Here is a 27,636-nt window from a genome sequence, read left to right on the forward strand (position 1 = left end):
AGATAACACAATGATTGTAAAGTAGCCATGTGGATTCATCCGCAATGTGTAGTAATGGTCTCACATTCATCACAAAAGGCATGTTGTTAGAGAACACCATCAGTTCCCTGTTGCGTGGGGATTATAAAAGAATTTTCTTTTCCTTAGGTATGTAATTGTAAAGGCTATTCCGTTCACCCTCCTAGGTCTAACTAGAGCTAAGTATAAAACTGCGTCTTCACATTAGCATTGCAGAGAGCTGTGTGCACAGGGAGGGATTTGTGTTGGGCCTGAGGTGTTGTGGCTCCAATTGTTGCTGGGTTCAATCCCAGCGGTGATTCGTTTCCAGCTGAGTGAGAGTTAACGAGTAGAGATTCATGGCAACTCCAGACGTATCTTTACATTTAATTGGTGGTTCTGTCTGTTGAGATCATGCGATCTTTCCCCCAACTTATTTTACCCAGAGCTCTTGGATAATAAAAAGACAAATTGCAAATGCTGCCTCCACATAGAAAGGTAGAATTAGCCCACTGGAGGAGTTTATTGGTTTGTGTACTGTTTGGTAGTATTCAACAGCTAGAGGCTATGTTGTTTTTGCATTTTACAGTACTTTCCTCTTGTAGAGAGGTCAGCGTTGTGAATGGCAAGCACAGCCATTGTGCTACACTGTTAGCTGAAATTCTCCCCTTTCCTCCTTTTTACGAGGAGCTGGGGAAGTGAAATGAAAGTACGCCACATCAGACATTAGCCCGAGTGCTTTTATTTCATGAAGACTCCATGCTAGACTATGGCACGTCTTAGGCTGGAGGCAGATGACACCCATGAGAATTGGAGACAAACGGCATCTATGCGGCCTGATAGTTTCATCTGGTGTGCATGCTCATCCCTTTATGCAACATTTGTTTGCAGCCTTAACAGGCTTCGAGGATTTTTGAAGCACTGCCACTACAAAATGCTGGAAATCTGCATGGCTGGAGATGACAGTGGAATAAGCTTGCACTTCGGGTTGCGGGGTGAAATGTGTCCAGCCGTACAGTCTGATCTGCAGAGTGTTTGCCCAGATGTATGTCACACTGAGTTCAGCAAGACTTGCCATTTTAAAGTTTAGGATTGAGGCCATGAAGTACAATCCTATGCATACTGTTATGTACTGAGCTGAATCATAGAACAATAGCATCCAGAATCAGCAGTCTGATTGGTCCGCAGGAGCCACCCAATCCAACTCCAGGTGGAAATGAATCCGCAACCTGATTGGCCTGCAGGAGCAGCCATTCAGGCTGCTGGCAGAAGTCAATCCACAACCTGATTGGCCTGCAGGAGCAGCCAATCAGGCTGCTGGCAGAAGTCAATCCACAAACTGATTGGCCCACAGGTGTAGCCCTGAAGTAGCCAATCACGCAAAGCCCATTGTGCAAATAATGTATATAAGCAGATGGTTTTTGGAAAAGGGCATTCTTCTTCTGCTCTTCTCCTGGATGACTATGAGCTGAATAAAGAGCATGAAATTCACTCTCGACTCCGAGTATATTGCACATACTTTGCTCCAGGGCTTACTTGTAAGGTAGGTGTGCATAGGATTGCAGCCTTGGATTGCATACCAAGGCACGTATGTTTGCTCCAGTTGCGTAGTGTGGAATATGGTTGGAGCCAATCTTTTTTTCTGGAAGGGAAGAATGGTAATTCCAGCCACTATCAGTCCCACTAAGTTTGTGTATAGGGAAAGATGCTCTGAATAGAGGAAGGACAGGCAGCATGCAGAGTGCACAGGGTCAGGGTATGGAAGGAATTATGGAAGGGACAAGATAAAATGGAGGTTGGGGAAAATGGACTACCTTGTAAGAAATGTTACATTCTAAATCTTTATAACAAGGGAACTGAGTAAAAGTGCTGATGTACATGGGAGCCTGTCAGTTTGAAGTATGAATGCGAGTTCCAGATATTTTTTATGTGTGAGGACTCAGTCCATTTAAAAATGGGAATGAATGAGCCTGTCTATAAAAAGAGAAATGACCAAAAATCAGTAAGACTCTTGGTATTAAGCTGGAATAAGGAAATATAATGCAGCTGTCTGGTAGCCAATATTTTTCTATATAGATATGGAACTATGCAAGTAATTTCCTACTATATCCTTGCCGAGTGAATTATTTTAGAGTGGGGCTCTTCTCTAAGTAATGAATGATTAATATAAGCACTTTGCCCAAATAATTGTTATAGAACACTGCTATTCTGAAGTATATATGGGTTTTATGTACCTTGGTTTAAATCCCATTTTTAGACTCAATTTTATTCAGCTTTGTAGTGCCAGAGACATAGAAAAAGAAATATATTATTTGCTGCTCTTGCATTTCAAGTGCATTTTTAGAAGCTGGGAAGGAAAATCATGTTTGCAAAGACCAGGGAACACAGTGCATCATTTTTTAAAGAGTTTTCCTGGAGTTTTTCAAAGAATAATTGCACTATGTATTTAAGCTGTATTCAACCGGATCCAATGATTCCTCTCATTGGAGGGGATTGCGAGCCAGCTTGCCTCACCTCTGATGTCTCTAGCTGTCTGTGCAGGGGAATAAACACTGAACAGAATCCACCAGAGTAAAATCATCCCACTCAGGCCTATTTCACATGGTCAATTTCCACACAAAATCTGGCAATTGACTGTGTGATGGCCTAGATACAGTGAATTTTGGGTGAATTGCCTCTATTCCAGCATCACACCCTCTGAATGTGGGTGTCCAGGGATGTTTGGGGCGGGCACACTCCCTCACTTCTGATCCAGCCCACTAGAGATTTTCCTCCTAATTACAGGCACTCTCCTTTTTTTAAGTCATTGTTGTAATGTCATTTATCCCATGATCAGCCTTTCTCAAGTGATCAGAAGGACTGGCCATGGAAGGATTGTTGGGAAACAGAAGAATGGGGTTTATTGGAGGCAGGTGTCGTTGCCGAAATGGATCTCGCACACACCATTGTGCCATGTAGCCTTTTGGCAGAAACTTCTGCTGTTCCGGTAGGAGTGTGACTGGCTAAGCAATCATTGCGCCAACAAGGTACTCAGCAGCATCTAGTCAAGATAGCTCTCTGCCATCCATTGCTCATAGGCTGCATTTGACTCCCTCATAGGGCCACACATTTACTGCCCTCCCTAATGCTTGTACCAACATGTTCTGCGCACTGGGCCCAAACTTGTCTTTCTTAAAATCTGCATTCGGCTTCATCTACCCTGAAAGGAGTCTTGGTCCCTCTATTTTCTGTGCCCTTTAGTGGCCTTTATCACATCCTTTGCAAGCTGTACATGGCCTGTCTTTCCTGTTTCTTAACCACAGTTCATTGATTAGTGGTGCCTCTTCTTGTAACTTCTTGTAACTGCTAGCTATCTCAAGGAGTACAAAAAAGAGCAAAAAAGGAACTGAGATTCAGATGAAACAAACATCTTTCCAAAACTCCTCCTGGACACAGGGAGAGATCTGGAGATCTACAAACACTGTGATATCCTCACCCACCAATATTCTCCCCGGTCTTGAGAGTGTAGGGGTGCCACAATTCCTCCTCAGTTGGGTAGGTGGGTGTGGTGTTTTATGTTAAAACAGTGTTTATGGACTGTACCAGAGGGTCTCTGCTGTTGGACAAACAGTTTAGCTTTTGGGTTGTGCCAGAGAATGGAAAGCCTAGGAAGCAAGATCTCAAAACCCCGACTATGGGCCTTGGCAATTCCGCCTTGCACACAGAATGCATGTAGAAACACCAAGGTCAGAGAGATTATTGTTTCCGGGTTTGTGAAAACAGAACTTCGGGGTACCACAGAGAGCATAAGTCAAGCGTTTGTGCAGGAGGTCCTAATTTCCCTGAAGCTATAAGTTGCAAATTACAGTCAATAGTCTCTTCTTGGTGGACAGTACTGAGGGGCATTTTTTATTTTTGCATTGAGGGATTTCACTTTGTGCTGTAAGACATTTAAATTTTTGTTTTTAACCTTGCCACTTTTATCTGTGTGAATGATCAATTTCATTTTTTTTCAACACCTCTCCCTCTCTCTCTTTTTAAAAATCACATATGCAATTTATTAAGGTAAATCGAACTCAGTACTTTTTTTGGATAGCTCAGTAACTCACGTTATACACCTGCATGTATACTGCTGCCCTTTCAGCATCCAAAGTCATATTTTATTTTTTGCATATTGCATTGGCTCATACTCTTAAATTGTAAGGAGAGAATCAAGAAGCCCCATTTGCTTCTCTCTCCACCTCTAATATTCATACGGTAGGGACACCTGTGTGAGTCCAGATGCAAGTGAATATATGGGGCTTTCAGCTAAAGTCCCCTCTCTCCAGCATCTTCTGAGCAGATCTGATATTGCCTGTGGGCTCTGAAAAGTTCCTGCAGTACTTTCCACCCTTCAAAATAAAAGAAACCTTCTGTTTAATGGTTGGAGCTACTGAAGGCAGCAAATGAACTTTACCATTGCCTCTCACTAATCGAAACAGTTCTGCATGCTTGTTTGGCTTCATAATACTGCTCTATGCAATATCCATTTGGTCTGACTAAAGAACGGGATAACAAGAAATTAATTCACCTTTTGAATCGCGCCTGCTACACTTAGCAGCTGGATACTTCTTTTGCTGCGCTCATTTTGCAGAAGTTGTATCTGTTGTCTTGCCAATCCATTTTTGTTGTTCTTGCGTGATCCTGTTTTTGTGACGGTGTGACATTTTCTTAATATGTGTTTAGCAAGTGATAATAGTTCTGAGTCATGGCTGAGCGTGCCTGGATGTTGGATTTAGTTTTCCCACAGCAAGACTTCATGGCCTGGTACACTGAAATATGAGTCTGCTTACAGTTTCCATGCTGAGGAACAGAAGAATAATGGACCGCAAAACACATTTCACTGCTATTAGCTTTTCAAGCAGATTGAGCTATTCGCCAGGAGAAGGGGGGGAAAAAGTGCGCTACAGCAATTATGTTTGTATCTGGTCTTTGCCCACTTGCTGTTTCCAAAATGAGATGGTTGTCTTCTTTTCTCCTCTCCCTATGCCCCCACTTCTGTCCTCAGGCAAAGGAGATTGTTTTATTGACAAATGGGAAAGTGTCAATCAATATGAAAGTGGAAGTGCAGAATTAGCTGCATTATCAGAACATAAAAGATGTTTACGTTGTGTGTGGCACACATGTTAAACATCAGATTGACACTGAACTCAGCAAAAATGTTAAAATAAATAATGTAATTAAATAGAAACATGTTAATGTTAACTACCTGCCCACCTTCAGGCGTATTCTAGAAGGGATTGCCAGGATTAATATCTCCTTATGTTATATGCATTCTTACATACAAAGGTGTTACAAAATCAGTGCGCTACCAAACTTCTTATGGTACTAGCAAAACACCTATCGCCATGACTTGAAGGAAGAGGAGTGAAATTAGTCTCGTGCTACTCTGGGGCTATCTATATGCACAATACCTTTTTCTTTTTTTAGTGGAAGGTGAGGAGAGGAGGTTTTCTCTCAATGAAATGTGTCCTCAGGAGCAGGACTTGAGGAACACTGGAAGCTGCTGCCTTAATCCATCTACCTCAGTATTATCTATACTGCAGCAGTTCCTCAGGGGTTCAGGGAGTATGTCTCAGGCAGGCATCCCCAGACTGCGGCCCTCCAGATGTTTTGGCCTACAACTCCCATGATCCCTAGCTAACAGGACCAGTGGTCAGGGATGATGGGAATTGTAGTCCAAAACATCTGGAGGGCCGAAGTTTGGGGATGCCTGGTCTCAGGTGTACCTGGACATGCCATGGATTGAACTTTGAATTTTTTACATGCAAAGTACAGTGGTACCTCGGTTTAAGAACAGCCCTGTTTGATTCGGTTTACGAACTCTGCAAAACCTGAAGTAGAGTCCCAGTTTGCAAACTTTACCTCGGTCTAAGAACGGAATCCAAATGGTGGAAGGGCACCGGTGGTGGGAGGCCTCATTAGGAAAAGCGTGCCTTGGTTTAAGAACGGTTTTGGTTTAAAAACGGACTTTCGGAACGGATTAAGTTCATAAACCGAGGTACCACTGTATGTGGTCCACGACTGAGCCATGGCCTGAGCCATGGCCTTAACTGTGTGGCCTTTCGGCAATCTACGTGCCCACAGGTGTGAGAGGCAGCCATAGTAAAGGACACTGTTGGGAAGTAGCTAAACCAGGCACCCCCAAACTGCGGCCCTCCAGATGTTTTGGCCTACAACTCCCATGATCTCTAGCTAACAGAACCAGTGGCCGAGGAAGATGGGAATTGTAGTCCAAAACATCTGGAGGGCAGAAGTTTGGGGATGCCTGATAAACCCAGTGATCCAACTTTCCCCCAGGTGAGCTGGTTTTCACTCCCCCACCCCCGAATAGTCCTGCTGATTAGTTGGATTTTACATATGTGACCTCAAGGCTGAAATCAAGTGATTTCTTGCAGCCCGTTCCTTAAATTGTTTTTTTAAAAATGTTTTAATGTTTTTAAATTTATTTATTAAATTTATATACTATCCTATACCCGAAGGTCTCAGGGCGGTTCACAGAACAAAATCAAAATATAAAACCACAAAATATATAATCAAAACAAAAACAACAACCCAGTAAACCCCCCCCAAACCCCAACATTTCAAAAGGGCATAGGACATCAACCAAAGTTGGTTAAAAAGGAACATTTTCCTTCCCTGGTCCCTAAAGGTGTATAATGAAGGTGCCAGGTGAACTTCCCTTGGGAGAGCATTCCACAAAGAGGGAGCCACTGCATAAAAGGCCCGTTCTCGTATTGCCATCCTCTGGACCTCATGGGGAGGAGGCACACAAAGAAGGGCCTCAGAAGATGATCTTGGGGTCTGGTAGGTTTATATGGAAATAGGCGGTTCTTGAAGTATTATGGTCCTGAGCCGTTTAAGGCTTTAATAGGTCAAAACCAACACTTTCAATTGGGCCCGGAAACTGACTAGATCAGTGTAATATACTCAAACCGTCTTCCTCCGGTGAGCAACCTGGCCGCTGAATTCTGCACTAGCTGATGTTTGCAAACCGTCTTCAGAGGCAGCCCTACGTATTACGTTCCCGTTACATCAAAAGGGCAGCATTTTTCAAAACAGATGTGCAGACTAATTTTGTCACCTTTGTTGTTGAAAGCTCAGCTTATAAAACTGAAAGAGAAATATAACTTAACCTGCTGACTTTGGCGTGCTTGTAAGTGCTCTACTCTGTGTTTTTGGGCAAGTGATAGCACTTCTCTCTTGAATTCGATTCTGTGATGATTGTTTGTTTTCTTCCTCCTCGTTTAACCTTACTCCTCTTCAGCTTAGTGATGCTGTGAAAATAAAGTCTCAAAAGAACGCCTGAAAGCTTTGGGGGCGGCAGAGTGTTGTGGATTCAGCTCCTTATGATGGCTGGCCCCCATATTTCAGCGGCAGAGTATAGAATTCGCAATGTATGAGTGGGGAGCCTTCAGCCTTCTAGATATTATTTGACTACCACTCCCATCATTCCTGACCATTGGCTTTTCTGATCGGAATTGGAGTGCAACAACATCTGGAGGGCCACAGGTTTTCCACCTGTGCCTTAAGCTTATGTATAAGCACAGTTGCACTTAGAAATAAGGGTAGAAATACAAGACAAAAACTTGGAGGAACTTGAAGTGAGTTTTCTTATTGTAATCTAGCCCTTTGCTATTCAGGGAGAGAGTGCTGAGTTATATTTATACTCTTCATGGTACAAAACAAAACTTATTTCTCTCTCATACTTTTTTCTAAAAAAAAATAGATGCTCATAAAACTGAATGTAAAAGTGTGTAATTTTAGATTGATCTGAAAAAAATGCAATATGGTTAAACTCCTCCCCCCCCCCCGGTTTTCCCTTGTGTTGATGCCCTTGTGCATTTGTGATGCACTTGGGGAAAGACGAGGCCATAAAACTGCAAAATAGTGCCTACATATTAATAGCAACTTATTTATGAAGCTTGAATACATTTGGAATGCACAAGGCTTGCACTTCATTACATTTTGATGTGTTTACCATGGCTCCTTTTTTTCTCCCTCCAGGAATTCCAGAAAGGAACTTAATGACATACGATTTGAGTTTACTCCAGGCAGAGGTAAGACTTTTAATTGAAATTATGCTTTTATGGCTCCAAATGGTATTTCGGAAATTGATTTCTGCTTTATAGTTTAATATAAATTAGCTCTGTGAAATCGCTTGTACCAGCCCAATGTTTTATATTACGCTACTTAACTGAAACAAAACTAGTGCCAAGTGTGTAAATTTTTAGTGGCATAGTTGTGGAGTGTTTTGGTTCAAGGTAGAGGATACTAAAGAGAGAGAGAGAGAGAGAGAGAGAGGAAAGGACCAGAAAGAGAGCACTCTGTCAGTCTCTCTGAAAATTAATGTAATGAAGTGCGCAGTTCAAAGCAATCCTGCTGATAACTGACCTCAGAGTTGTGCAGCATATGAGTTGCTGTGGCATACCAATAAGTGATGGCTATGTAAAAATTGTTAACTGCAGGGCAGAATATAAAGAGTGTGGGAGCCTCGGCAGTGAAGATTCTAGTAACTGACCCCTTAGAGTGCAATCTAGCAGTTCCAATTGCAGGGAGACACTGCAGTGTTGTAGCTCTTCTCATCTCTGCAGGATGTTTTGGCTAGTGAGCTGACTCCTTATCGATGTGCCCCAAAGGTACCACATGGGACCATCTTGGGTACTAAGCTTCAGCACAGTTGACTTCTCATTATGGGCACATTTGCAACCCAGGGGGCGGGGAAGAATTGACTGCATTGCGTGTAAAGCCGCCATCTCCCAAGTGCCATTGTGGCAACTTGCCTTGATGGCATTGTTCCTGTCATCAAGATTCCTTACTTCGAGGAAGTCTGCGTGTAAGAAAATGGCTTTGGAATTGTGTTGCATGAATCCACACTTCCTTGGATTGCTAAAAAGGCAGTCATCTTCTCGTACAGCTTTTTCCATGCTGCCTCTTGCACAATGCCACAGTTGCAGGTTGCCAGTTAAGCTGGTCAGTGAATGCCCAGGCAATAGTGATAAGATTGTGCAAACTACGCCTCTTTGGGCCACTGCTTCAAAGTGGGAGGGGCTGCAGAAGATAGTTCTGGCCATTTGAACCTTCTGAAAAAGTCGGGTGGGGAAGTTGCAAGTTGCTGTTCGCTAGTTCTAGTACTACTTTTGGATATTAATTGGCCTGTTGGTAAGTTTTTATGCTCACTTAATTTTATTTAATATATTTAAAATGAATTGTTACTTATAGAGCTGTTAGCGCTGTAGGGAGATTGCAAGTTTGATTACCTATTAGGAGTCTTTCATTTAGGCTGTTATTTTTCTAAGCTGCCTTTCATGTGGAAAATGTCGCATATGAATAGATTGACTAGGACTGTTTAGGTATTAGGAGCTACATTGAAACCTTAGAGGTTTTTGGTAAGAAAATTCTATTGGGAACACCAAGATACAGCAGGTGTATTTTTTTGTAGTATGTTTGTTTCTTGCGCTGCTAACTTTGGGTGATAATGGCATTTGGTGGTGATACAGCAATTCAAGCCAAGATAGATATTAGCCGGGGGTTGACCCCTTTTTGTTATAATGGTCCATACAGCACCCCTAATGCCTATTGCTATTGTAAGGATGACTCCCTACAAGGAGCCAGCCCCCATCATCCTAACGTCCACCTCGCCAAGCACAGGGAGCAGCAGTGGGTCTGAAGCAGCCAGGGGGGAGGGGAAAGACTCGGAGGAAAAGAGAAATCAGCTTGAGAAACAACAGGAAAGCTCGGGTGGCGGAGAGATGCAGGCAAGAGCTCAGGGGTGCTGGAGAGCCCTGCCACCGCCCGCTCAGGGAGGAGACTGAGAGGGCATCTCTCCTTCCGGCACAAGAGTTAAGGAGAGCGCCGCAACGCAGGTCAAGGGGGAGGTGTTTTGGGGTGCCCCGACTACTTTGCTGGCGTAAGAACAGACGTACGCCATTGTCGGATTCTGATTCGGAATGAGAGGTCATGTTTTAAGCTGTCTCTGCACTGTAAATATCTTGCACAATAAAAGTCTTTAAAGACAAATTGGACTCAAGTGGAGTTACTCTAGAGTAGCCATGACGACCCTCTGACAGCTATGGTCAAGCCATTTGCAGTACTTAAGAACAGAGTCACATTCTCTGCAGAACACATGTCCTTTATCACAAACCCTGGTTATGATGAAACAAGTATTTGAAGCATGCATCTGCCTTTAAACGGTAGACAGAATTGCTGCAAGTACGCCTGCAATGCTGTGCAATGTCTGAAAACCCTGGAACATTGCATTTGTGATGGGAAGTAGCAGTTTGCACATGGCAGTTCATAGAATCCTAGAATTGTAGAGTTGGAGGGGACCCTGAGGATCATCAAGTCCAACCCACTGCAATGCAGGAATATGCAGCTGTCCCATATGGGAATCAAATCTGCAATCCTGGCATGATCAGCACCACGCTGTACCCAGCTGAGCTATCCAGTTTGCAGTTGCTGCATAAACTGTGGGCCTGCCTTAAAAGCGTACACACTTCCCAAAGCCATCTTGATGAACTTAAGCACTTTCAATATACATACTATGAACGATATAGTATGATGAAAGGCTTTATCCAAAGCTGTTCAAGCTTAACCTTTTCACCAAGTAAACGGTAAACTTGGACTTCATTGCCTGGATGAAAGAGAACGATGCACTCAACAGGACTTTCCTTTTTTGAAGTTTTTGTTGCAGCAAATCTGAGGGCTGAAGGCATAAGTCACTTAGGTAAAAAAATACAGCAGCAGCATGTGTTTATATGGCTGCTAGAGCTTCTGTGGTGGAAACACTTTAAAAGACCCAGCTGTCCACATGCCTCTCTCCTTGCATATCCATTTAGGTTTTTATTTTTATTATTGTGGCATCAAGAAATATCTGAAGAAGTGTGCATGCACACGAAAGCTCATACCAATGACAAACTTAGTTGGTCTCTAAGGTGCTACTGGAAGGAATTTTTCTATTTTCTTTTTATAGCATTGAAGGGTTACACATATCATGGAAGTCTTGGAAGTCTTATACGCTACTCAGTACCTGTAGGGCAGGATCGTATCCATCCTTTGCAGGGGGAGAAAATTGTTTAGAGCGTTGTCTCTCTCCCCCCCCCCCCGGCAATACTTTTACGTCGAGCCAGTGCAAATGCTTGCTTCCGAAGCTGTTGATGAATTTGGGTCTAGCTGCTCCTTGTGTCCTGAACTGAAAGCTCTATTAAAAGTGAGGGATGGAGAAAGACCTTGTGGCTCTCAGGCCCTGTTTATTTCATAGGCTCCCTTAACTTTCCCACATTCATTACAACGTGGATACCTAATTACATGGCTGAGGAGGAATTCCACTGGCTTAAACAAAGGAGCTTTATAGGGTGGGTGAAGAATTAAACAATTAACCCTGTGCTTTTGAATGTGTGTAGAAAATGAGAGAACTATCAGTGGTGAAGTACGTGGTGCCTTTAATGAAAATATAATGAAAATAAGTTTTAGTTTTAAGCACCCTTTGGTAACGGGCGTCCATAGATTAAAACTACTTTTATAACAAATTGCCCTGGCTTATTGATTTTTTTTGTCTGCCCCCCCCCCGTTTAATTATGACTAATACATATTCATTTCACGTTCCACACAGACACAGCAGATGGCGTTTCTCAAGAGCTGTTCTCTGCAGGCCTGGTTGACGGCCACGATGTAGTCATAGGTAAATCATGTTTCGTTTTGAAATTACACTGTTGCTGTAACTCAGTATGGTTAAATGGATAAGAGCCCATTCACAACCTCTCTTATTCTTTGGTTTTGCACAAAATGGACCCGTGTTATCAAAACTTATTGACTACCATCGATTCTCAAGGGAGGAATCCTCAGCATGTTTTCTAATGTAAATAAGCAATATGGTACTTCAGTGTGGTTTAACTGAGATATTTTTATTTAGCTTCAGTGATTATCTCTGCCTCCTGGTGGAATTCTTGCTTGTTTGGTAACATAAAATGTTCAGCTTCAGTTGGAACTCTTCTGTATTGTGGTGTTAGGATCTATGCATATGCTTCTAAAAGTATGAGGTTTTCTTCTCTTCTGATTCCCCCCCCCCCAAAAAAAATCCACCCCAGAACATTTCAGGCCGAGATTTTCACGGAAATAGGACTTACAAAAGGTTCCAACATATCTTTTGGGCAACTACATCCTGTCCCTAAGAAAAATGAGGTTTCTTTATGGTTCTCATAACCTTCCAGTGTCCCCCATAGACATGAGAAGGAGATCCAACAAATGAAAGAGAAGGGCCTATTGGATGAACTCACTAAAGGGGGGGAAATTCCCAGTGTCTGCCAAAAATGCATACAAGCTATTTGCCTACTGGTGTGTGCGTCTTGATTTACTGACATTTCTCCTCACCAAAACAATCTTCTTAGGTTTTTTCCCCCTACAGGGATTGCTGTAGAACAGGTATCCCCAAACTGCGGCCATCCAGATGTTTTGGCCTACAACTCCCATGATCCCTAGCTAACAGGACCAGTGGTCAGGGAAGATGGGAATTGTAGTCCAAAACATCTGGAGGGCTGAAGTTTGGGGATGCCTGCTGTAGAAGCTTAGTTTAGCTAACTTTATTTTTTTAAAGGAAGGAACAGGTTCCATCAGTTCCCAAAGCACCCTGATTGAAAGCAACCAGCATGTTGCAATTCCACTTTTCAGCTGAAGCATGCAGAGAAGCATGCAGAGTAGATAATAATTTATTATTTATACCCTGCCCATCTGGCTGGGTTTGCCTAGCCACTCTGGGCGACTCCCAACAGAATATTAAAAACACGATAAAACATCAAACATTAAAAACTTCCCTAACCAGGGCTGCCTTCAGATGTCTTCTGAAAGTCAGATAGGGCGGGTGCCACTACAGAGAATGCCCTCTGCCTGGTTCCCTGTAACCTCACTTCTCGCAGTGAGGCAACTGCCAGAAGGCCCTCAGAGCTGGACCTCAGGCTGAACGATGGAGGTGGAGACAATATTCAGGTATACAGGGCTGAGGCCGTTTAGGGCTTTAAAGGCCCGGAAACGTACTGGGAACCAATGTAGGTCTTTGAAGACTGGTGTTATGTGGTCTCAGCGGCCACTCCCAGTCACCAGTCTAGCTGCCGCATTCTGGATTAGTTGTAGTTTCCAGGTCACCTTCAAAGGTAGCCCCACGTAGAGCATGTTGCAGTAGTCCAAGTGGGAGATAACTAGAGCATGCACCACTCTGGCAAGACAGTCTGCAGGCAGGTAGGCTCTCAGCCTGTGTACCAGACCAAAGTGCAGACAAAACTCTCAATTTCTGTGAAAGCCTTGTGAGGTTTGATCTTGCAGTAGGCTTTATAGAATTGTAGAGTTGGAAGGGACTCGGAGGGCCATCTGGTCCAACCCCCTGCAAGGCAGGAATCTCAACTAAAGCATCCATGACAGGTGGCCATCCAACCTCTGCCTACACACACACACACACACACACACACACACACACACACACACCTCTGAAGCTACAGAAGCAGACAGATAATGGTTTAAGATGGTAGGTAGCATTTACCTCTGCCCCTTCTTCTTCCTATTGCATCAGCCAAGTACTTCATTGAGGGAATCTGGAACAATGTCCCATAGCACACACCAGACCTGCTATTTGCCCCACCCCCCAAGCCATTGGGTCATGAGTGTGCTCGCTTTTTAAGTTAGAACCTTTGTTCCTGATCCTAACTTTGGTACGTGGATGAAACTTGCATGTGTGGAGAACTAACCAGTCAGGTGACCCCCCCTCCCCCACCACCTGTAGTCAGGTAGTTCAGTCTAGACATAGGTTTTATTATGTAAGTGAGAAATTGAGCCCTCTGGTTCTAATTTAAACCTTTTTGGTGTTGACTGGCTGTCCCTCCCATCAGCTCTAGCCAGCATGGCCCAGTTCTCAGGGATGATGGTAGCTGGAGTCATACAAACATCTGGAAGGCTACAGATTAAGCACCCCACCTGTATAAATAGGTAACGAAGATGGTAACTGAAACTGGCTTTGACAAGCTGACTGGGAAATCTCTGGTGTAAAATAAATATAAAATATCACTGAAGGAATTTTCTCCAGTGCCCTCTTCAGCCTGTGAAGTTTGTACAGCAAACTTTGCACTTTGAATTTACTCTGAACATATATATATTTAAGATAATAGGGGGCTTACGCAGGAGTGCCTGGCGTGCTATGGTCCATGGGGTCACGAAGAGTCGGACACGACTAAACGACTAAACAACAACAACAATGCCTTGGTAACCAAGAGGGGTTGAAATATTATATGACATCGACTTCTGGTGAGACTTGAGTAAAGAAGAATTGTTTGTTTAGTCTTTGCGCAATGTGCTTTTTTTTTAAAAAAAAAGGCATAAAAGGTTAACTGAAATAGCACACTTTAACATAATTTCTCGCCATACTTCAGTCGGGTTGGTCAGACACATAAGAGTGAATTTGCTTAAGGATATGAAAATAGCAGTATTCTTTCTCTTGAAAAATCCCATAGTGACTTGCTCCATGGCATGGTTTGCCTTCGTAATGTAAAAGTCGCTTGCTTCAGTTTTATATTAAAAGAGAGATCAAAGTGTCTGCATACAGTCTCTGCCTAATTTGCAATGGCATTTGTAGTTAAAGCACAGGACAATATTGTAAAGCTTCTGAAGACTTGCCACTTCTGCTTTCATCATTTTCCCTGCCTATTTATTTCCCCGTCTTCTACACCTCTGTCTCTTGATACATACATCTAGCTGAAGATTGAATTTAGATGTCTTTTTTGCGCAAATTTCCACCCTGTTCCTTAATGCATTGTGAATCGTTAAGATATGGGAAAACCATGAAACAGTAACATGCATGGCCAGAGATACAAAACACAATAGAAACCCTTTTCACAAAGCACTCTCTGTCTCAAAACTTCATAACTCTATCCTTGTTTCAGAAGGCTTTGGGTTGTGTCTTTTCTTTTCTTTCCCCCCCTTTTCTTTTGTATTTTCTTCAAGTTGATTCTTGGATAAAATAGTGATGTTTATTTCCCCACCTATTCTTGATCTCCACATTGTGTGTTCCTGCCCTTCAAAACCTCGTTCACAAATCACCAGGATTCACTTTAGTATTCCTCAGAGAGAATTTGATAATGTAACTGGGGGCCAAACTAAATTTTGGACAGCAGACCCCCCTGTAACAATCTCACAGCTTTTATTTTTATAAGCAAAAGCTGCTGTGGCAGGTGACCATTTTGAGCAATGAATCAATGCGGGAGAGAAACCATTTGACCCTTTTAGTTTTTCTGCTCAGAACAAGGAATGAAATACAGGAATGTGTGCCTGCACTTATGTGCACATCAGAGGTTCTTTTTAACCTTATGATGTTTCTGAGCAAAGTGTGGCTTCTCTTCTTAACAGTTAGCTGACAGTGCAATTTGCAGGGATTACTTGCAGGCATTCCCTTGATCTGCACCTCTATCTGCCATTGCGTCCTATCTCAAAACAAAGGTATCATTGTGTTTCAAACCCAAAGTAGTTTCTTCAGGGGAGATACCTTGAGTTAACAGGAATTGGTTGTCAAATAACATTTCCTGTTTTGATTAAAATATAAGGACTGAAATTTGTCAGAGCTTCTGCTTGATCTTTCTTCAGTAGTCAGTTTCATGAAAGTGATGGTAGATGTTGACAATGGAGGCACTGATTGATAACTGCCAGTCTAGTATGAAGTGGCACACCTTGATTTTTAACAACACACACAAGTACTTTATGCTGTACTGTGTATGCTTTTCAAGTGTTCTCCCATGACTGCAAACCTGCCTTTTGAGCCGCTCTTGTGTGTATTGACGTGGAATGTAGGCTGTGGGAGAGTCTGAACCAGGGTCGTAGCGTGGGTTACCAGAGCCCGGGGCCGCCAGAGCGCTGAGTGGCTGGGTAACGGACCTCCGTCCACATGTGCATTCAACTGTCTAATGGCATCTGCGTAACCCAGGAGATTACAGCCATAGAGATAAGAAGAGTCATTTCCTTGTCTGGAGAGTTCACTTCCAGGTTCACATGCAGAAGCCATTTTCAATGGAGCCCACAGCTGCATTGAGGCAGCAATGGGTGTTGAAATTTTGTGCTCCTAACAATTTTGCTCCCAGGGCAACCACCCCTGTGCCCCCTCCACACTACGCCACTGGTCTGAACTGTAGCCAGCACAAGAGTGTTTTGTGGCACCTTTGACAATTTTATTATGACATAAGATTTTGTGAGCATGGGAAAATGCACAAGGCACTTCCAGTATTGTATGGAAGCTTCCTTAATCAATATCCATGGGTAATATTCAAGTAGATTTTACTCAGAATAGACCCATTGAAACGAATGGCCCTAACATAGACATCTTCAGCATGCCTACTTTGAGTAAAACTTGGGTGACTACAAGTTCTGCATATTGTGCTCAAGCTAAAATGTTGTGAAGCTCCCCCCCCCCCAAGTTCAGCAAAGAAACTTGAACCAAGGCGTTCTCATTCTTTAGTCTCTAATCTGGACCTACTGTGGCCCTGTTCTTTGGTGAGAGTAATGCTTTTCTTCACCTATTGCTGCCTCTGCTGGGATCCTTCTTTTCAAGCCAACTTTGGATAAAGGCTGACTGATTGAGTTATTCTGAAAACTAGTTAATCACAAATTCAGTGCCTTCTTCCACTCTTGCAGTGCAGCAGGTTTAATGAACCAACGGCTTTCAAATGTCAAAATTAACATAGTAATGGCATCAGATCAATGCAGAAATAAGTATCTTAAAATGCTTGTCAAAGAACACGAAGTAATTTCCAATGATTTCTTCATACTTTTAATGCTGGGCTATACCTTATGCTCACCACTGAAAACATGAACGGCCTAGCCTAGCCTGTTGAACTCACAATCAAACTCAGGGGAGAGGAGAAGCTACCGTCTTGTCTTTGTCCATTGTCTGTCTCTACTGCCTCTTTCTGGAGTGGCTAATTTTCCCAAGGTTTTAGGAGGATGAGGTCTGTTAAATATGAGACTTCACACCAGGAACGTTGCATCTCTTTTTGATTCTTCATTATAATTTGTTTTTACATATCATAAAACCCATGTGGCACAACTTACTTTTTGATAGATGCTTGAATTTAGCACTGGGGGACGTGGGCGGGACTAACCAGGTTTTGTTGGACTCCACTTCCAATCACTACCAACCATCGTGGCCACTGGTCAGGGATGATGGTAGTTGAACAACGTTTGCCCATTTTATCATAATAAAGAGTGAAAGATTGCTTATGTAAGCACATAACTAGAAGAGAAACAGAATTACAATAAGACATGATCGTCAACACACTGATGTTTTTGTAATAGCCAGAGAACAAAATTGCTGTTTGTGTTAAAAGAAAACAGAAGGGACAGGAAGGGAGCAATGACACATAAAAGCAAACAGTGTTTGTGACTTGAGAGTACTTGTCTGCGTATGATCAAATTCAGGTTGCAAAGTTTGCACCATGTTGCTACTGTCACATTTGCAAATACTTTTCACAAGCATGTTCTAATTGTGGGGTGTGTCAGTCAACTCCAAGAAGAACCAACTGTCATCTCCGAGTCAGTTTGTTTGACCGTTGAACAGTTAAGCTGCTGCTGCTGATAGATGCTATGAAGGAGTTGTTAAGACTCACTAATACCGTGTTTCTCCGAAAATAAGACACCATCTTATATTTCTTTTTCCTCAAAAAACACACACACACTATGGCTTATTTTCAGGGGGTGTCTTATTCTTTTCCTCCTCTTCCTCCTGCCGCGGCCGGCAATCCTGCTGCGCCTATCACTATGTCTTATTTTCGGGGTATGGCTTATATTCCTTGAATGCTTAAAAATCCTGCTACGTCTTATTTTATGGCTACGTCTTATTTTTGGAGAAACAGGGTATGTAACATATAGTTTATTTTGTAACCTAAGTACTGTATGAATCTGACAGTAAACGAGTTTGTTTTATTATAACACAGATTCATGTATTGTTTTTACGAGGGATAAAAGGGATTTGCAACTAAGAAAGACTCTAACGCGTCAGTAAACTGGTTTGTTTTATTATAACACAGATTCATGTGTATTGTTTTTAAGAGGGATAAAAGGGATTCACAATTAAGAAAGACTAATGAGTCAGCAAGCTGTTTTGCTGCTGTGCAGACCTCAGTAAGGAAACGTTTGACTCTGCAACTAAAGTATATTATAAACGTTCCTACACTAATATGTATATTCCTAAATGCTGTTAGGGCAGGCAGCGATGGTGATGGTGAGCTTGCCACTGGGATGCCACTTGTGATATCATCCACTGCTCTTAGAGCAGACGTACATTTCTTCAAACTGACCAAGATAAGTGCAGCCCAGGGGCCATGTAGTTTAGGTGCTAGAAAACGGGATCAACACCGCCCATCTTCACCAAACCAGCAGCTGACAGCAAAAGAAGGGTAATGAAGTTGGTGGTGGGGCACCAGAGGTGACAGGTGAGCTAAATTCCAGAGCTGACAGGTGAGCTAAATTCAACTTGGTGGGTCACAAGAGATAAAATGAAAGTTTACCTCCTGGGATTAGCATTGAATAGAAAAAAAGCTGTTGAGTCAGGAGGTGCTGGCTGACTACCGTATTATTTTTCTGCTTCTAGAATATAAAAAAGTTCAGACCTCTTCTTGGTGGGGAGAAAAACCCACACTTTCCCCTTAAAAAATAAATCTATTTCTTCTACTACTTAGCAAGAAAACTAGGCCATATAGATCTTTTTTAAAACTTGCGTTCCTACAGAAGATGATGGTCTTTTGGGCTGTGTGTTAATTACTACCCTGTTGTTTCTCTTTTTAAAGCTATAAAGAACGTTCTGTTTACCCACTTAATATGCTGGGTTGAAATGGCTATTAAATTATCATAGTCTTCAGAAGTTGAGTGCAAGTGTGCAACTAATACAATATATATTTTCCCGTCTTTCTAAGTCCTGTTCCCTGCAAAACAAGCTCTGTGAAAATGTTAGAACAGAAACCATATCGAGATGAAATTTTGTAATGTTTTTTCCCCGTGAGGATCCATCTACAGATGACAAATACTAAATTAGGAGACAAGAAAATAGAACAGGTGCTTCCCATGCGTCTGTTGCATTCAAGCGAAAATTTGTGTAATTTGGGGTGCAGCTTCTTATAAGTGCACCATTCTGCTTCTCCTGAATAAATGTATTCAATGATTAACTGTATACCATGTTGCTTTTTGTGTACTCCATTTTCTATGCTTTGTTTTCCTCAGTTGCTGCTAATTTACAAAAAATAGTAGATGATCCCAAGGCCTTGAAAACATTAACCTTTAAGCTGGTAAGTACAGTACTGTGGCCAATAAAGTAATGTAATAAATAGAAAACAATTACTGATCTTTTGAGCCAGGTCTTCTTAATTTCTAGTGCTTTATTAGCTGCCTTTCTGCACCGAACATTGACCTTTTCAACATTTTATTACCCTACACAAGCTGAAAAAGGAAAGCAGAAAACAGTTTTAATTGTATTAAAAAAACAACAACAATTCACTATCTGGAAAGGATAATTTGCAGAAAACAGCACTACTTAATTGCACACACACAAAAAACCTTGGCATATGTATCCAAAGACTCAACAGCTGCTCTTGAAGTTAAGCGACTATTGATGTCTTAGGTTTATTGCTTAGGAAAATAGCCAGGGCTTTCTGATTGGGACCAGCTGAACTTATGGCTCCTACAGTATTTTCTATAAAGAAGAGCAGAATCTGAAGTCTTCTTCGTGGAGGGGACTTGCCATTGTTTTGTGTTAACAGCACTGTGCTTGAATTGCAATGAGCACTGCATTGTTCCCGAGAGCACCACATGCTTAGTCGGATGAAATGGTGGTTTGGAGTTCTTACACAGCATGTACTTTCGTTGCACGGGCGCTGCTAATTCTCCATGTTCATAAACTTGCAGCTAAACGTGTCAATTCCTTCCTTGGTGCATAGTGGCTCGGATTGTAAGGTAAGTTAACTTAAGGAGGTTCATAGAAGGAAAGTTTGCCTTCCCCTCCGTCCCTCTGCAGCAACCTCAAAAAGCCTCTCCAGAGGACCCTTCTGAACAAATTGGGATGGGTTGCGGACAGCTATTAGGGAAGTGGGTGGACCTACCTGATGCGGGGAGTTTCTCCATTTGTGAGCGATTCTCCCCTATTCCAGATCCCCACCACTCCATTCGATACTGAGGAGCTAATGTGCTCTGCTCTATTTGCTAAGGGAGAGTGAAAGAAACAAGTGGGATTTTTCAGCAAAACTGGAGAATTTGTGGATCACTTGCCAGAAAAAGGTTGTGCAGGTAAAAAGTTCCTGCTGCGGAGCCACCATTTTTAGTGATACATTTTGTAGGAGCCAAGCTGGAAAACATGGATCTGAAAACTATTTTCCTATCTTCTAATATTGTAGCTTTAACACGTATATGTCCAGTAATTTAAAATGGATCGCAGCGGTGGTTGTTCTAAAGAAGCGTTCTGGTGGAGCCAATTGACTAAGATCTGTTTAGTTGTGAAAGATAACTGCGACATGTGATAGGAAGCAACTGTAGAATGGCCCAGGTGAGAGGCTGTCATACAAAGCCATCAAATCACAATACGAGTCATTTATGCCAAGGCTGTGTTTGGGAGCCAGTGAACCACAGATGTAATTGCTTTGTCGGGGCTATAACGTAATATGGGTGGCATTCAAGATAAACATGAAGCCATGATGTAGCAAATGTTGTCTTAGCGATTAGAATTTAGTTCAGAATTTAGTGCAACTCTTATATACTGAAAGAGGGATTGTGGTGGAGTAGCAGCCACAGTTAAAGCTTGCAGTAAAAAGTATTTATTATTGGATGTGCTTCTGTATTACATTCTGCACAAAAAGACCTCCTTTCAGCTCTTGGAATCAATAATGCACTTCATTTATTTGCATAAATGCAGTGCTTTTGCATTTAAAAAGGTATTGTCTACATTGGGCTCTGAAGATAAGTGCTGCAGAAACTATGGTGGGTAGCAATTTAGATGCAAAAGAAACACAACTTATTTCCAGATGCTTCCTTTCTATAAGGCTTTGTGGGGAAATGCATGGCCTCATTTAGGAAACAATGCTTGGGAGGAAACTCTTCAGTTAGGAACTATTTATTATTTTAAAAATGGTGAGCCACTAAGCAGCAAGGAAAGTACTATGCTTCTACTATATGGTCTGTTCCCAAATAAGGATTGAATAAACAAACAAACAAAGCAATCCATTATTGCAATTTTACACATAACATGAATTCAAGTACCAAAATGTTAAGGCACCTTGGCTGCTGTAATCACACACATTTCGCCAACGAAAGCTAGCTGGAAGGCTCTGGGCAAGTGGGTCCAGGGAGCAATTAATGCTTCTGTGGGGAAGCAGGTATTGCTGCCTGACCTGATTGAGACGACTGTAAGGCATCTTCTCAAGAGGCCCTCCACAGATGCAGAGGCATTAGATAACAGGAGTGTGTTTGTAAGGTGATTGAGAGTGTGTATGAGGACTGGTCGACTCCAGTTGTACCTGAATGTAGTTGATTACCTAGATCAGTCTCTCTCAACTGTTGGACTACAACTCCCACCATCCCTAGCTAGCAGGACCCAGTGGTCGGGGATGATGGGATTTGTAGTCCAACAACATCTGGGAACCCAAGGTTGAAAAAGGCTGATGTAGACCAAGGATGGGAAACTATGTCTGGTTGGTTTTATCTCCTCCTACCCCTGGAAAGTCAAAGTTGACAGTTGGGCGGGGCCACTCTTGACAATCTCCTGATGTCATACTGATGCCAGGTGATGTGTCCCTTTGAAGCCCTGATAGTTGGGAGTTTAATGTGAACTGCAGGGCTCTCAGAACCCACATTGCGATTCTCCCTCTGTTATAGGCATCCAATAAGAGACATTTGTTTCTTTAGGCAGGCTTATGGAAATAACTGGTATAAAATCTAAATTGTTCCCGGATTCTTTTTTTTTAGATGTGAGGTGTTTTTTTTTAAACCACTTCTCAAATTTATATAATATATACTATTGCTTCTTTTATCTTTTTCTTGATAGCTCAATAAGATAATAACAAAAAAAAGTTTTGATTTTTCTAAAGACGACAACAAAATTCTTTTCTGCCTGCAGTAGATGAAGCCTATTCAAGAATGGCTTAAAATGGATATATTCACAGAACGATTAGGACATGTTAACACTTGGGATCATTGACACAGGGTAGTTAATTGCAGAAGTGCTAAATTTATGTTCTTGACAAACGTATCAGTCTCTGCTGATTTACAATGTCAGACAACTGTGGCTTATTTTTCAGCTTGCCCTCAGTAGGGAGAAGGGAGTGTGTGTCTCTAAGCTGTTGTTTTAATTACTAATATTGATTCAAATATCTATCACATCTTGATAAAATAAACGCGAAGTTGAGTTAATGAAGGTCAGCTACATTAGCCCTGTTGCATTTTCCAGGAAATTGGCTAGGGCAGGCTTGGAACAGGGGAGAAGTCCAATACTGCATATTTAAAGGCCTTGCATTTTGAAACATAAAGAAAATGGTTTGCAGCAGTAGCCGCCAACGTAGTACCCTCAAGCTGTCTTTAGACTACAGTGCCTATTGTCCCTGACAATTGATCATGTTAGCTGAAGCTGTTGGGCGCTGGTGCCTTTCAGATGCTATGGGCTCTATGTTGGCTGCTCCTGGTGTAACTACTAAAACCTTTTCTCATAAACACACAGGTCCAACCCCCTTTTAACAGGCCTGCTACCCATTCAGGTGTCGTGATTCAAGCTACACCCCCCACTCTTGTAGATACCCCCTTTAAAAAAATAAATAAAAAAATCTGGATTGTATTTTAATCTGCATTTTAATCGATTGTTTTTCTTTCTCTTACGTTTTGTTGTGATCTTGTTGATGTCAGCCGCCCTGAGCCCGGCTCTCGCTGGGGAGGGCGGGGTATAAATAAAATATTATTATTATTATTATTATTATTATTATTATTATTATTATTATTAGCAGTGAATATTAGCATGCAAGGGGTTTTTAAAACACTTTTTGGTGTTAGAAAGTAGGAATAGGAGTAGGATATACCCAGGGCTTTTTTTCAACTGGAACTCAGTTCCGCCACCTCTCAGGTGGGCGCCATTGCCATTCTAAGAGAACAAGGGAGGCGTTCGTGGTGAGTTCCGGCACCTCTTTTTCTAGAAAAATAGCACTGGGTATACCACAAATAAATCCTTGCTGTGATAGAGGCCAAAGGCTGCTTGAACTTAAGACAAGAGAGATATTTCACTCCTTGGTCTGTATTAGAAGGCAATGACAGCCGTAAAAAAACCATAGTTCTCAACCCTCAGCAAACTTGTTAAGATGTACAGACAAGGGTCTAACATATGCTGGAAATGCTCAGAGGTTGAGGGAATCTTTATCCAGAAGCTGAAGGGGGGGGGGGAATCCAACTGAAGAACAATGGCTGTATAAACTAAAATAATTTGCAGAACTTGCAAATCTCAGAGCCAAAATAAGAAATCAAGATGGAAAAACAAAAACAAAGGGTGAGTGGTACAGCTTTGGGGAATATTTTAAAAAATTCAATACTAAAATCAATCTACAAGTAAGGGTAATTCTATAAACAACAGTTAAACACAACGAAGGAATAGGAGGAGAAAACTAGGGTGGAGTAACAAGAGCTAGGTTTGTTAAGAATGCCATGGAATGTAAGGCTGGGAAGTCTGCACAAAATTTCTGTACGATGGTAAAATGTGCGTAAATAGAAAATGCACAAACAATTTTTAAAAAAGTATAATGTGCATTAAATTAAAGAGGTTATGAAGATATTATGCAAGCATATAGATAGGTATGCCTCAACACATATTATGGCTTGATGCCTATATGATATGCTGTGTATCTGTCAGATGTAACATAATAAAAGGCTTTGAAAATGCTTGCAAAACAAACAAACCATAGTTCTCCTTACACACATTGACATTTTTGTGGGCTTTCCCTCCTGCTTTTCCCCCCTTCAGGCTTCTGGCTGTGATGGTACCGAGATCCCTGATGAAGTAAAACTGATTGGGTTTGCTCAGTTAAGTGTCAGCTGATGCCAATCACTTGACCCCCGGCGAAACGGTGAGATTGCGAAGAGGCCAGCTTTACATTGCAAAGGAAAATTTTCAAGCACCACACACTGAATTTCTGCTTCATTCTCTAGCAATTCACCAAGTTGGAACCCAAGCAAAAGTCCACAGCTACACTGCTTCTGCTAACATTCCAAAAGCTACTAAATGTGTCTCTAGCAATCAGTTTGGATTTCCCTGAAGTAAAAAAAAAAACAGACAGATTGGAAATGTGCTCAGGTGGCTATGTATCCATTGGTTACAAAAGGAATTTTCTATCAGAGCTATTTCTTCTTTAATTAAAATAATAATGCAGTAATAACTATTTTAGTGGATGATACCAACTCTCTTTTGTTGTATGTAGAAATGAACATAATGGTAAATGCTAGAGTTTATTTAGCCAAACTTGAATTCTAGTTTTAAAACCAACTGTGAATTTTATTTCCCCCTATATTTATGCGTTACACATCCTAGTTGTAAGAAATTGATTTCTGCCTCTCCATTTCTTGATTTATGTGCTTATTGCAGTTAAACATGTTTGTTTTAAAGAGAGTTTCAGGTTTATCTTTGAAGTATTTGTCACTATCTCTGGTTGTGTCCCCCCTCCCTCTTTTTTTTTGAACTGATGTAGGCATTTAGTTTTGGTTTTGTTTGGTTTGTGTGTCCTTTTAAAATCCGCAAGTGGATTGTCAAGGGTGTGGGAGGTGCCTTGCCTTGTTCGAAGACTGTGCCTGAAGCTGGGTGAATCTGAGCTCATCTCATCTCTAGGCCTGCCATGTCTAGATTGCTGAGTAATGAGGAAGGTTTACTGTAGCAGAGACTCGAGACAAATATGGCCTACGTTCTGCTTTGTTGGGGGAGTCTACAAGCTGAAACCTTATAAACAGTTGCCATTAAGCTAAAAAATGCCTTTACTTTGCCCATCTCTGATTTGGCTTATCTTTAAGGGATAGGAATTGTTTTATAATGATAAAACTTGAAGAGAATCTGAGCTTTACTTGAAATTCTGCAGAACACCCAGGTGGAGTGCAAATAATGAGAAAGGGCTTTGTGCAATGACTTACAAGGTAAAAGATACAAAATTCTGTTACAAAACCTTTTTAAATACTTCAGACCGAAGTAGTCATACGCTTAACCTGTGGCATAGATATTTTGGAGCTAGTAAATGTTAGAATGATTCTCTAATCTGAAGCATATTTTCAGAGAAGTGGGTTTCTTGGATGTTATCATGTTAAACAACTTCCTTGCTAAACTTAGATAAATGGCAGCTCTCTTAACATACTGGGGGGGATGGCAAATGTGTTATTTAAGAGTTATTTATAATGCCTTGTCATAAATGTTTGAGGTGTTCTAGAACCATTTGCATACAACTCATTGTAATTCCATTCCATTCTATTGTTTACACAATGATTACTCAAAGACTGACTGCAGAGGTAAAAGGAAAATAAAAGTGTATTGCACAAATAAGTTGTTGACTTTCCTTTAATGGTGAAGCCACGTTGTATTAAGTCAGAATTCCAAGTAACTGTGAGAGAGGAATAAAAAATGCACACACACCCAGGTGACTGGTTACTGTCTCCAACTGCTGTTGGCTCAGTGTATATATGGAGCACTTCAAAATGCGCCCCACTCGTTGCACATGCTCAGTTCAAGGATGAGCCAGTCTAGCATCCTATCGCATCTTACCAACCAGAAGCAGTCTGCTTTTCTTCATCTTTATGGTGCCACCCTCATTGTTTTTGCTGCAGCAGACTTAACTCTGGAAGTCATCTCCATTCTCTTTACACTTCCTGTTTTCCTTGATTTTGTGTCATTTGTGGTTATTTAGTAATTAGCACTTGCAGTCAACCCCTGCACATGTTTAACAGGTGAGAAGCCTCTTTACTTTTTGTTTTTTTTATAAAAAAACCAACAACAACAACAACTTGTCATCACAGAACAATTGCTTTAAGCTGTTGTGTTAATAAGTACCTGGTTTTCTTTTTCAAAAGTGTTTTTTGGGGGAAGAGGCAAGGTATTCTAAAAATCCATCCCATGTGGGCAAGGAAGACTAGAAGAATGGGGGTGTTCCTCTACATGTGAATAAAGACCATGTGTAGCATTTATACCAGAGCCTGTATACTACCACTATAGAGTAGGTAACAGGCAGTATTAGAGAGTAATGGTGCAGAGACGAAATGCTAAAGCTATTTAAACATTGCTATGAATGAAAACAGAGGAAAAACTGTCACCTGGCACAGACAAATGATCAAGGAAGAACACAATAAGCACAGCCGAAGTAAGAGCACACATAGGAAATCAAACACCTATGGCTTTTTAATGAACAAGTTGACAGCTTTCTGCTGTTCAATCTTTTTTTCCTTTTAAAAGTAAAAATCAGAATAGTTTAGATATGTAAGCAGTGACAAAGCACCATAAACATTGCATAAGAAGCCTCTTCACTGCAGCTCTATTTAATCCATGTATTTATATACCATCCTCTAAGAAAACAGAGCAGTGTACAGCAGCATAGAAAAACCTTTCAAAGAAACACAGCACGATTGTTAAAATGGCTGGCTTCCCAAGACATTTTTTTTAAACAATTGCCTGGGTATGTTGGCATAAGGAAGCCTTCCAAGGGTTTCCTGACAGTCAGAAGTGAAGATTCCTGCTGAATTTCTGCTAGAAGAGCGCTCCAAAGCACGGGGCTGGCAACACTAAATGCCCAACTTCCTTCTGGGGCCATGGTATTACACAAAATGGCTGCCACGTGAAAGATCAGAAAAAAAGACAGGACCATAAAAGAGTTGACATGCCCCAGCAGCAGCAGCCATTTCTTTCATTGGGGGTAGGAGAAACAAATTGAGCAACCACTCATAGAGAACAGCTTTATTTCAGAAAAGAAGTAAGCGAGGGTGTCCAGTCTTGGCATCCATTGAAACGTGGGCATGTGTAAGGGGGCACCTTCAAAACAGGAGAGGCCAAGCCAGTATACAGTGGTGCCTCTCTTAACGAATGCCCTGCTTAACGAAATTTCCGCTTAACGAAATGATTTTTCGAGCGGAGGTTGCCTCGCTAGACGAATTAGTTTTTCGAAAAATTCGTCTAGCAAATCACGGTTTCCCATAGGAATGCATTCAAATTCAATTAATGCGTTCCTATGGGCAAAAAAAAAAATTCAAAAAAAATTCAGTGCATTCCTATGGGATTCGCTAGATGAATTTTTCGTTATAAGGAAAGACCTGTGGAACGAATTAAATTCGTCTAGCGAGGCACCACTGTAGATGGGAACCAAGCGGGAAGAGCAAGCAATCTCTTGTGTAGTATGGATTTCAGATGAGATATTTACTTTTTGCAAGTATCCTGTGAGGTTTTGGTAGATAGCCTGGTGGTGCCTGCGGGTGCCATGTTGGCAGTCCCCGAAACAATTATCCCACAATGCTTTGCAGCAGCAGAACAGTGCTATAAGACGTGTTCACAGTGCAACACTAATACATCCCCCCCCCCCGAGCCTCTTTCAATCTATGCAGTATTCCTGCAGAAATAACAGT

At 41.7% G+C, this 27,636-nt stretch overlaps 1 protein-coding gene across 6 annotated transcripts in view; it reads left to right on the top strand.

Moving 5' to 3' along the window:
• The window catches only part of STK39 (serine/threonine kinase 39), a 108,458-nt gene extending 82,885 nt beyond the window's left edge, over positions 1-25,573 (top strand). For 3 of the 6 annotated variants that reach the window (XM_035133106.3, XM_035133133.3, XM_088660822.1), the window contains exons 15-18: positions 8,023-8,075; positions 11,627-11,695; positions 19,255-19,319; positions 24,017-25,573. In XM_035133106.3, coding sequence (XP_034988997.1) covers positions 8,023-8,075; positions 11,627-11,695; positions 19,255-19,319; positions 24,017-24,091 — 262 coding nt within the window. In that variant the 3' untranslated portion in view covers positions 24,092-25,573. Of the gene's footprint in view, positions 1-8,022; positions 8,076-11,626; positions 11,696-19,254; positions 20,570-24,016 lie in introns of all 6 variants that reach the window. The other 3 variants (XM_088660816.1, XM_088660830.1, XR_015947844.1) reach the window with 2 other exon arrangements.
• The last annotated feature ends 2,063 nt before the right edge of the window (positions 25,574-27,636 follow it).

This window comes from Zootoca vivipara, chromosome 1 (genome assembly GCF_965207765.1).
Source record: "Zootoca vivipara chromosome 1, rZooViv2.hap1.1, whole genome shotgun sequence".
NCBI lineage: Eukaryota > Metazoa > Chordata > Lepidosauria > Squamata > Lacertidae > Zootoca > Zootoca vivipara.